Source organism: Oryctolagus cuniculus, chromosome 12, assembly GCF_051225735.1.
Source record: "Oryctolagus cuniculus isolate XC-2025 breed Fujian yellow rabbit chromosome 12, ASM5122573v1, whole genome shotgun sequence".
Lineage (NCBI taxonomy): Eukaryota > Metazoa > Chordata > Mammalia > Lagomorpha > Leporidae > Oryctolagus > Oryctolagus cuniculus.
Window position 1 is genome coordinate 55610231 of NC_142878.1, and position 12272 is coordinate 55622502.

The 12272-nt window shown below is 41.5% G+C and overlaps 1 protein-coding gene and 1 pseudogene across 1 annotated transcript; both read right to left on the bottom strand.

Annotated features, from left to right (window-relative positions):
• Window positions 1-3083: 3083 nt before the first annotated feature.
• LOC103351226 (olfactory receptor 4F3/4F16/4F29-like) lies at window positions 3084-8752 on the bottom strand (annotated as a pseudogene).
• A 1446-nt stretch (window positions 8753-10198) lies between these two features.
• Window positions 10199-11128, bottom strand: LOC100357929 (olfactory receptor 4F15-like). The gene has a single exon (XM_008269587.4). It carries the CDS (start codon window positions 11123-11125, stop codon window positions 10199-10201), a length of 927 nt encoding a protein of 308 aa, XP_008267809.2. The 5' UTR covers window positions 11126-11128.
• Between the last annotated feature and the right edge of the window lie 1144 nt (window positions 11129-12272).

Below are 12272 nucleotides of genomic sequence, written 5' to 3' on the forward strand. Positions count from 1 at the left end.
TAGTGAACATATCATGCACTTTAGAACTTCCCATGGCCTGCAAACTCTCTGGGATGCCCATCTCCCCTCTCTCTGCCCACCAATATCTGCATTGGTATAAGCTCCACAATGGTAGGAATATTTTTGTATTTTATTTACTAATGTGTTCCAAGTATCCAGGATACTACCACACACTTATGAGATACTTGGTAATTGTTGCATGAATGGAAAGACAAAAGAGGCACAGAGAGATGGAGAGTTGCTCTTTGGTTTCTTGTTTCATGGCTGGATAGATGATGACAAAGGAGGAAGGAGTTTTCAGTGATAATCACAGGCACTGTTTCAGATCTGTTTAGTCAAAGAACATATGAAACACCCAAGAGGAAATGTCAAAATATATGTTCCCTGGATGAGGAAATTAAGGGCCAGCATGGCAGCACAGTGGGTTGTCACCACTTGCAAAGCTGGCATCCGTATCAGAGCGCCAGTTTCTGTCCCAGTTGCTTTGCTTCCAATCCAGCTTCCTGATGTGCTCAGGAAAGCAGCAAACATTTTCACAAGTGCATGAGTCCTTGTCACCCAACTGGGAGGCCCAGATGGAGCTCCTGGCTTCTGGTTTCAGCCTGGCCCTAACCTGCATGTTGCAGGCACTTGGGGAGTGAACCAACAGGTGAATGATCTTGCTGTCTCTTTATCTCTCTCTCTCTCTCCCTCTCTCATTCTGCTTTTTAAATAAATCAATAATTTTTAATTGATCAAGAATACTTTATATAAATACATAGTGTAAAATGAGGATATCTTTACAAATCAGATGGGAAATGAAATATTATTCACTAAATGGGGCTGGGAAAATTAATAAAGCAAATATGAACACTTTAGCTTCTTATTGTACTCATCAAAAAATAATTGCGACATGCAATATGCATTTTAAATAACATTTATGGATACAGAGCCAAAATGGCAGCACAGCAACAGGGTGTTCTGAGTCTCGGGGGGTGGAAATAGATAGGAAGGAAAGGGGATGTGGGCTGGAGACAGAGCCGCAAGACTTTCAAGCAGAGAAACCCGGGAGTCCAGCAGAGACTGAGCAGGACCACATGGAGGGAGCAAAGGGTCACTGAGACACAGCAGAGGTGCCACAGAGAAGCCGAACTGGGCGGCTGACACCACACCCCTCCAGGAGGACCAGGTGAGATGCGAGGTTGTGAGTTCAGGGAGCTGCAGTCAGCAGCAGGCAGGAGAACCGGGGGAACCATTTGAAATTCCAAGAGGGAAGAATAGGGGGAAAGATGAACTAGGGCAGACCCCCGCCCATCCACGTCTCCCCACCCCCCAAATCGGACCTGCAGCCAGAAGCCATATTGTCTGTTTACATTTCCGAATGTAACGGGGTGCCACTGTGTTTGCCTTCAGTGCTCACGCCTATCGATTGTGGGGCCACTTCACCACACACACCCCCTGTGGGGAGCAACTCGGACTAGACTAAGTTACTGGAATTAAGACTTATTCTATGCATCTGCTCTCCCACAATATGGCGCTGGGAGAGGAGCAAACAACTTCTACGCAGCTGCCTCTCTTTGGAGGAGAGCAGCGTGCTCGGCGTGTGGGTAGCAGAGTTGGGATTGGTGGAAGAGGACTATAAAGGAGGAGAGAGACAACACGCACCAGGGAACATCCGGATAACATCTGAGCAGCCCCCAAGAGAGCCGGCCGGCGGTGTGCCACTCCCCCACGGAAGTGGGGAAAGTGGCAGGGGGAACCGCCCCTCCACGGAGGTGGAGGGGTTGGCAGCCAACCCGGGAAGGACCAGCAGCAAACCCTGGAAGGGCCGAGCAGACAAAAGAACAGTGCAGGGTCCTGTGTCGTTCCTCCACGAAGAGGGGGAGCGACAACCTCCCACCCAGAAGCAAGGATCACAGGAATCTCAGAGTGGTTTCCCCACCACCACCACAGAAACTGTATGGTGAACTCAAGAGGGTTCCATAGCCTTGGCAGCTCATGACAAGATATACAGTAAAAGAGGTTGTTTTCATAGTTAGTATAGTTATATATGAAAGACCCCCTGTCCGCTGACATCTGGCATAACAGTTAAGCTGCTATGAGGTGCCTGGATTCAAAGCCCAGCTCCACTTGGGGGTTCAGCTTCCTACCAATGCCTGTTAGAGGCAGCAGGGTGGCGATGAAGCAGCTGCATTCTGACCCCCTATAGGGGAGACGTTGACAGAGTTCCCAGCTCCTGAATTTCCCTCGCCAGCCCTGGTGGTTGCAGGCATGTGAGGGATGAGTGAAGAGATGGATCTCTCTCTCCCTCTCTCTCTCAACACATACATACACACACATATATACATTATATATATTACATATATATACACACACATGTATATATACATTGTGTGTGTGTGTGTGTGTGTGTGTGTGAAAATACTATGCCTTTAAGAACACAGAAGTCAGACAGCCTAGAGTATGGTACAAACAAGAGTCAAAAGTTAAACCTAGGGCTGCTAGGTTATCACTGTCCAGATAAGAGTAACCTGACCTAAGGACCCTATTTTCCCTGTAGTAATCCCAGGCATATCCTAGCACAGAAATACATTCATAAAGTATAATATTTGATATCATTCCATAGTTGAATAATCCAGTTAAACTCTTCTTGTTTAGAAGGATCCTCATCATCCTTTGGCTTTGCAAAAACTTCCCTGTAAAGAATGAGTTGGGCTTATAAATAGTCCAGGACACTTACAGATATTTTGTGACCAATTAATGAATTGACAACTTGATATATGTATTTCCATCTACTCTCAATTTACCTTGTGTCCATCTGCATCCCCTTATATAACTCACTCTGTGATGCAGAAGATAGACCATTTAGAAGCCTTCGCCATGGACAATCCAGCAAGGGAATGTCTTCTAAAAGAACTGACCTCTTCCTGGTGGAGAAGCATTTTACCACACTACCTGCTTCTTCCAACCAGATGCAGCAACCAAACTTCTCAATTTAAATTGTAAAAGAATCATGTAATTTAATCTGGGACACATAAATATCAGTGATACAGAATCACAGAAATTTAATATCACTCTGTGTCAGTAATCTCACAACTCCTTTGTCAGTTAGGAAATCTTTCTATAATGATAAGTTGGCTGCATACTCTCCTCACTGCCATGTTCATTTCTTTGTTCCTGAATGTATAAATAACTGGATTCAGAAACAGAGTGAAAACTGCATCAGAAAAGCAAGGAATGTGTCTATATATGATATGGAATAGGGCCAAGTATAAATAAATATACAAGGACCAAAGAACAAAGGTACCACCATGATATGTGTTGACAAAGTAGAGAGGGCCTTGGATGAACCTCGTAAAGAGTGTTTACAAACCATGATCACAATAAAAATGTAGGAAACCACCAATATGAAGAATGATCCAAGAGATATAAACCCACTGTTGACTGTCACCATGAACTCTAGCCTGTAGTTATCTATGCAGGCAAGTTTGATGAACTGAGGAAGGTCATAGTAAAAGCTGTCCAGCACATTAGGGCCACAGAATGGCACTTTTACAATGAAAACAAGCCGAATTGAAGAGTGGATCAAGCCAATTATCCATGCAGCAGCCAGAATCAGAATACACCTTTGTGGCTTCGTAATAGTCAAGTAGTGGAGAGGCTTATCTGTCAAAGGTCATGGCTACAAGTAACACTATCTCCACAGCTCCAGTGAACCAGCAGATGGAACATCTCTCTCTCCCTCTCTCTCTCCCCCCGCCTTCCAAATAGATAAATAAATCCTTTTTAAAAGTCAATCTCATTCACATTAGAATAAAAAAAGAATTTACTAGGAGTAAATATGTAACATAACCTGTAAACCATAAAACACTGATGAAAGAAATTGAAGATACAAATGGAAATAAATCAAATAAAAAGTTTCTAAACCAGAAGAAAACAGTCAACAAAGTAAAGAGAAATCGACAAAACAGAAAATTTGTAGGCCGCTCATCTAACAAGAACATAATACCCAGACTATATACAGAATTCAAACAACTCAAAACAAAAACAGCAAATGGATTGACGTAGAACTGTGTGAAGGATTCCAGGATGGCTGAATAGGGAAGGGATGACTAGCTGTAGGTGAGGGGGGAAACAGCAGAAAAATAGTGGAGGAAGCGCATTCCCAGGGGAGAGTTGGAGCAAAACTACAGTGGAAACTCCACAGCAGGAGGAGGAACTCTGGACCAGAGTGAAAGGTGCAGGCTCGTAGCAACAAGCACAGACACACGCGATCCCTGCAGCTGAGAGCCATAGGATGCACCTGCCTCAGAGAGCAAGGAGAGAGACTGGGGCAGTCCTGTGATGCAACACTGTCGGGGGAGAGGCTTGTGAACCACATGGCATTTGAGTCCAGCGTGGAGCCCCAATGGGGGTCAGGGTACCCACCTAATCCAGTGGGAAAAAAAGCACATTTCTATTTCCCCATCCCCCTACAAGGGAGCCTGGCAGCCAGTGAGGAGAACATGCCGTCTTGACACCAGCAGTGACTGCAGAGGCTCTTGTGCGCCCGTGTGATCAGGGGATTTTCTGGCGAGGAGGGCTGACAGAGGGACCATGAGGTGCCCCCAGCCTCTCAACATATCACAGGCTCTGGGGCTCAAACGGCCAAGGTGGAGCACCCACAGGCAGCTGGCGGTGGCAATGTCTCTGCTCTCTCCATGGATGGGACAGGCTAGCAGGGCAGAGCAGAACCTCTGCACCCCAAGACTGGGGAGACTCGTGTGCTGAGACTCCGGGAAGCATGTGACTTCACAATAGGGTGCAGGGTGCTGGGTCTCCAGGAAAACATGGAGACTGCCCAGGGTGGGTGGGTCATTGCAGCAGGACCAGTGCTCACACAGGACTGCACAGAATCACTGCGCAGTTCATTCAGCACCATTGGTGAGAGCTGCATCCATTGTGGGCTAACACTAGGCATTTATCACCTTGGAGAGAGGAGGGGAGGGTGTGGTTATGCCAACAGAGGGGATCTTACGCTCCCCCTGCTGACAATAGAGGTCCAGCAACCCCAAGTGAATGTCATCCTGGAGCACTGACCAGACTCCCCAGCCATATCCAGCATGGACCTCTAGATATTCACTGAAAAAGCAGACACCCAACTAAGCCATAGCAGAAAACCAACAAGTATTTCCACAAATGCCTAAAAATAAATGCAGAAATTCAAGAAACAAGAATAAAGAAGGCAACATGACTCCCTCAAAAGAACACAACAATACTTCAGTATTAGAATGTAAAGACCAGAATTATTCTTAGGTGTTTAAATCCAATTGAAAGTCGATCCCTGTTAAACATAAAAATGGGAAAAAGAGAGGGAGGAGATGTATAGTTTGACACATGTTCCCTTGGACTTACCAAGAACAGGAGCCACTGTGCACTTGCGCCCCATGTATGACCTCTGTCCATAATGAGTTGTGCTATGAGAATTAACAGTCAAACTTGTCTTCAAACAGTATTTTATACTTTGTGTGTCTGTGTGGGTGCAAAATGTTGAAATCTTTACTCAGTAAAGAGTTGATCTTCTGTATATAAAGATAATTAAAAATTAATCTTAATTAAGAATGGGATGGGAGAGGGTGTAGGAGGTGGGACAGGATTAGGGTGGGAGGGTGGATATGGGGGAAGAACAGCTATATTCCAAAAGCTGTACCTATGAAATTTATATTTAATAACTAAAAGCTTTCTGAAAAAAATAGAATGTGAAGAAGACCTTAGGGATTGATGGAATGCTTGAAAAGGAATACAAAAGATTGATCATAGGATAACTCAGAAGCAATGAGAAGTAAATTCGTAAGTTAAAGAAATCCATACATGGCTAGAGGAAAAAGCATTCACAGCAGATTGAGGTATTGAAGAGAAATCAAACAGAAATATCAGAAATGAAGAATTCAATATGTCAAATAAAAGTACAGTATAAAACCTCAACAAATTTGGTGAGGCAAAAAATAGAACATATCCAAGTTAGAAGACAAATCTTTGGAAATATATCAGTCAGAACAAAAAGAAAAAGAAATCAGAAAAAATGGAGGGCCTGGTGCTGTGACCTACCAGGCAGAAACAGTGCTGTAGTACGGGCCTCCCATGTGGGTGCCGGAGTCCCATCTGCTCCACAATTACAAACTATGCAACAGATAAAGGGTTAATAACCAGAATACATAGAGAGATCAAGAAACTCCACAACAACAAAACAAACAACCCACTTAAGAGATCAGCCAAGGACCTAAACAGACATTTTTCAAAAGAGGAAACCCAACGGCCAACAGACACATGAAAAAATGTTCAGGATCACTAGCAATCAGGGAAATGCAAATCAAAACCACAATGAGGTTTCACCTCACCCCAGTTAGAATGGCTCTCATACAGAAATCTACCAACAACAAATGCTGGCAAGGATGTGGGGTAAAAGGGACACTAACCCACTGTTGGTGGGAATGTAAACTGGTAAAGCCACTATGGAAATCAGTTTGGAGATACCTCAGAAACCTGAATACAGACCTTCCATAAGACCCAGCCATCCCACTCCTGAGAATTTACCCAAGAGGAATGAAATCAGCATATGAAACTTTTATCTGTACCCCCATGTATATTGCAGCTCAATTCACAATAGCTTAGACATGGAATCAACCTAAATGCCCATCAACAGTAGACTGGATTAAGAATTATGGGATATGTACTCTATGGAATACTACATAGCAGTAAAAAAATTGAAATCTGGTTATCTGCAACATAGTGGGTGAATCTGGAAAACATCATAGTTAGTGAAATAAGCCAGTCCCAAAGAGACAAATATCATATATTCTCCCTGATCTGTGGGAACTAACAGAGCACCTAAAATGAAACCTGTAGAAGTGAAATTGACACTTTGAGAAGCAATGGTTTGAACACGTCTTATCCTGAGTGTCAAGGAACAGTTTTTTATTCTTGTTGTCTTTTTTTAATGGAGAATGGCACTGGGAATAGGAGAGGCAGGAGGAGGTAGAGTGAGAGTGGTGGTGGGAGGGTGGGTATGATGGGAAGAATCACTTATGAAATTTGTACTCATTAAATAAATGGTTTCTTTGTAGAAAAATAAATAAATACTATTGATCAGAACTTCAAAAAAAAAGAATCACAAGGGAATTTCTACAAATAGCTATATGCCAACAAATTGGAAAATCCTGAAGAACTAAATAGATTGCTGGACACATACAATCTAGAAAAACTGAGTCATGAAGACACAGAAAATGTAAATAAACCAATAACTAACTTGATGATTGGGAGATTGAATCAGTAATAAAGACCGTCCAAACAAAGAAAAGCCCAGGACCACACGACTTCACTGCTGAATTATACCAGACTTCTAATGAAGAATTAATTTTAATTATTTTCAAAATAGCTGAAATGGAAGGAATCCTCCCAAAATCCTTCTGTGAGGACAGCATCACCTTAATTTCTAAACTAGAAAAGATACAGCAGAGAAAGAGAACTATAGACCTATATCCTGATGAACATAGATGCAAAAATCCTCAACAACATATTAGCTAATCAAATCCAAAAACACATCAAAAAGATCATTCACTCTGACCAAGTGGGATTTATCCATGGTACGCAGGGACGGTTCAATAATCACAAATAAATTAATGTGATCCATCACATTAAAAAACTGGGTAATAAAGCTATATGATTATTTCAATAGATGCAGAGAAAGCATTTGATAAAATTCAGCATCTTTCAAGATAAAAACCTTAAGCAGTTGGGTATAGAAGGAACATTCTTTAATACAATCAAAGCAATGTACAACACACCCACAGCTAGCATCATTCTGAATAGTGAAAATTTGGAAGCATTTCCACAAAATGCAGAACCAGACACAGATGCCCACTTTCAATACAATCCTGGACATTTTAGAAAGAACCATTAGATAAGAAAAAGAAAAGGATACAAATAGGAAAGCAGGAAGTCAAATTATCCCTGTTTGCAGATGACATGATTTTATACCTATAGGGGATCCTAAAGACTCCACTGAAAGATGGCTGGAACTCATAAGGGAGTTTGATAAAATTGTAGGATATAAAATCAACACACAAAAATCAATGGCCTTTGTGTATAAATAATGCCATGGCTGAAAAACAATATGTAAGTTCAGTTCCATTCATAATAGCTACAAAAAATTTCAATATCTTGGAATAAATTTAACCAAGGATGTGAAAGATCTCTACAATGAAAATTATAAAACATTAAAGAAATAAATAGAAGAAGACACACAAAAATACAAAATCTTCCATGTTCATGGATTGGAAGACTTAACATCATCAAAATGACCATACTACCCAAAGCAATTTGCAGATTCAATGTGATTCCAATCAAAATACCAATGACATTCTTCTCAGATCTAGAAAAAAATGATGCTGTAATTCCTATGGAAACACAAGAGATCCTGAATAGTAAAAAAAAGAAAAGAAAAGAAAAGAAAGAAAGTCTTGAACAACAAAAGCAAAACCAGAGGCATCACAATACCAGACTTCAATATCAACATACAGAGCAGTTATAATCAAGATGCCTGATATTAGCACAAAAATAGACATGCAGACCAATGGAACAGACTAGAAAGCCCAGAAAATGACCCATGCAGCTACAACCAACTAACCTCTGACAAACATACAAACATGCTAAAATAGATCTCTGGAGAAAGGACAGCTCCTTCAACAAATGGTGCTGATAAAATTGCATCTTCACATGCAGAAGTAGGAAGCATGACCCCTACCCTGCACCTTATACAAAACCAACACTAAGTGGATCAAGGATCTCGCTCTATGACCTGATATCATCAAATTACTAGAAGAGAACATTGGGAAAGTCTGGTTCACTCCCCACATGCTCACAATGCCCAGGGTTGGGCCAGGCCAAAACCAGAGTCAGGAGCTTCTTCAAAGTTTTCACGAGGGTGCAGGGGCTCAAGCACTTGGGCCATCTTCTGCTGCTTTCCCAGGTGCGTAAGCAGTGAGCTGGATCAGAAATGGAGCAGCCTGGTCCCATGTGAGATGCTGGCACTGTAGGCAGGAAACCTGCTGGGGCCATAGTGTCAACCCCACCAAAGTCTTTGCAAACACCATCTGACTTAAGCATCTTAAAGACCCTGTAGGCTGCCACCTTTAAAAAGAGAATTGAATCATAGACAGATCAAGTGAGTTAGATACCATAGAGACTGCCACCTTTAAAAAGAGAATTGAATTATAGACAGATCAAGTGAGTTAGATAGCATAGCAAGTTAGTTGATATTATTGGGACCAGAATGTCTATGTTTTAATCATAAATTGTGTGTTATGCTATAATGCCTTTCATTTTAGACTCCTGTTATAAAATAAGGACTATGATACCTAGAATAATAGTCAAATTTGTATGTTGAACAAAATCTACTTTAGAAGTTGACAAACATACCGGTGAGTCAGATTCAACCTATCTTCTGTTTTTGTAAATAAAGTTTTATTGGAATTCAGCCATGCCTATTCAGGTTTGCATTGTCCACATTACAACAGCAGAATTGAATGGTTGCAAAGGAGACCACATAGCCCCCAAAGATGAAACTATGTGTAACTCCTCACAGAGAAAAAAAAAATGTGCCAACACCAGATCTACTTGACTGAAAATAAGGTAGAAAAAATATCCAACAAAACATGAAAGCAAGATCTTTGGATCAGAATATGTAAAAGGTCACAAATCCTAAACATTTATCCTTTTCACCCATAATTGAAAGGCTGACATAGCAAAGCCAAACAAATGAAAAAGATCTATGGGATGCAAGCAGATAGGAAAGCATGCTGCTAACAAGTACACCAATTATGGGGCAGGAAGGCTTGAAAGCAGTGTACAGTTTTCCTGAGAAATAAGTTATTTACACAATTATCTAATATCTGTGAAAGCTATTATTTTTTAATTGACACAGTTCTTTCAGAAAATAAAAAACAAGAGTCGATATAATTTTATCTCTATATATTTTAGGTAAAAATCCTTCTTTCTCTTCAAGGAGGAATGTCACCCATTCTCCAGTTGTAACAAGACAGACCCTATAAGCGATGAAGTTCCATGAGCACTCACAATGTTGGCAAGTAGAAAGTCCTTTCCCCATAAGCACTGGCTCTGATAGACTTGCAACAGTCACTTGGAATCTTCATATTTCAACCAAGCCATTTCAGCGATTCTTCTAAGAAGCCATGACCCTCCTGAATACTCTCTTCATTGCATTCTTCATCTCTCTGTTCCTGAATGTGTAGATGACCGGATTTAGTAAAGGGGTCACAAGTGCATCAAATATGGCTAGAAATTTGTCCAGATGTGTTGAGGGAGATGGCGACGTGTAGAAAAATATAAGTGGACCAAAGAATAAAATCACCACAGTAATATGAGCTGACAGAGTAGAAAGTGCCTTGGATGAACCTCCTGAGGAGTGTTTCTGAAGAGAGGACAGGAGGAAGATGTATGAGAGGATGAGCAAGAAGAAAGCACCTAAGGAAATGAAGCCACTGTTAGCAGAGACCATAAACTCAAGTTTATAGGTATCTGTGCAAGCGAGTTTGATGATTCGAGGGAGGTCACAGTAAAAGCTGTCTAACACATTAGGGCCACAGAAGGGCAAGTTTACAACAAACACCAGCTGGCTCAGTGAGTGGATGAAACCGATGACCCAGGCAACGACTAGTATCAAAGTGCACATTCGTGAGCTCATGATGGTCAAGTAGTGGAGAGGCTTGCATATGGCCACGTATCTGTCAAAGGCCATGGCTATGAGCAGCACCATCTCAGTACCCCCAACAGCATGGTTGAGAAAGATCTGAGCCATACAGCCCCCGAAAGAGATGACTTTCTTCTCCTTGAAAAGATCACAAATCATCTTGGGTGCTGCAACGGAGCAAAATATCAAATCAATAACAGAAAGGTTGGCCAGCAGAAAGTACATGGGGGAGTACAAGTAACGGTCAAAGGATACAGTGATGACTATGAGGAAGTTTCCTGTCAAACTAGAAACATAGAAGAGACAAGAAAAACAAAAAAGAAAAATCTGAATCTCCCAGGAATTGGAGAGTCCCAGGAACACAAATTCAGACACTACTGAGTGATTTCCTCCATTCATTAGCTCATTTGGTAGATTCACTCTCAGGTTCCCTAAGGTGAAAAAAGAAAAAATTGAAATAAACACCATTATATGAATGTCCTCTTTGGAGAAGTATATAAATTATGGAATTCAAATATTACCTGAACATTTCACAACAACTGAGTAGCATTCTTGTGGCCACTAATGCTGCTGTTACACATAGCAGTTAATGAATCGTTACATGGGCTTACTACCAAGAGGAATGGTGAAGGATCTAGAGGCCCAGTGCCCATACCACACCTGTCAAAAACACAAACAAGTAGCACTGATGTGAAATTGTTGTATATGTGAAGATTTCTGTGACTCTGGTTTTGTTTCTAAAGTCAGAAATTATCTTTTCCTATTTCATATTTCTCAAGATATTATTCATTGTTTGATATCCAGACTGACCTCATCAGTCACATCTTCCTCATGCCTAAATTTATTTCCTAAACTTATTGCCACATGTTTATTTTCCCCCAGGACTATATGTTAATCAAACCTATCAATAATTATTCCTCTGCATTTCTGTCTCCATAATTTGTTCATACAATGTCTTAAACATAAAAAGTTATCAAAATGGGTTTTTTGTGAATTAATGATTAAAATGAAATAGTTCCTATTAATTCATTCCATTATGTGCCAGGAACTGGTCTAAAGCACCACGATTATTGTCAAAAATAATACTCGTGGGGGCTGGCGCTGTAGCATTCTGGGTAAAGCTGCTGCCTACAGTGCTGGCATCCCAAGCCGGTTCAAGTCGCAGCTGTTCCACTTCCAATCCAGCTGTCTGCTGTAGCCTGGGAAGACAGTAGAAGATGGCCCAAGTCCTTGGGCACCTGCACCTATGTGGGAGACCCAGAAGAAGCTCCTGGCTCCTGGATTTGGATCGGCACAGCTCCAACTGGGGAGTAAAACCAGCCGATGGAAGACCTCTCTTTCTCTCTGCTTCTGCCTCTTTGTACTCTGCCTTTCAAATAAATAAATAAATCTTTTTAAAAAATAAAAAGAAGAATACTCGGACTGGCATTGTGTAGAGGGTTAAGCCACTGCCTACAATTCCAGCATCCCATATGGGTGCTGGTTCAATACCCAGCCGGTCCACTTCTGGTCCATCTCCCTGTTAATGGCCTGGGAAAAACAGCAT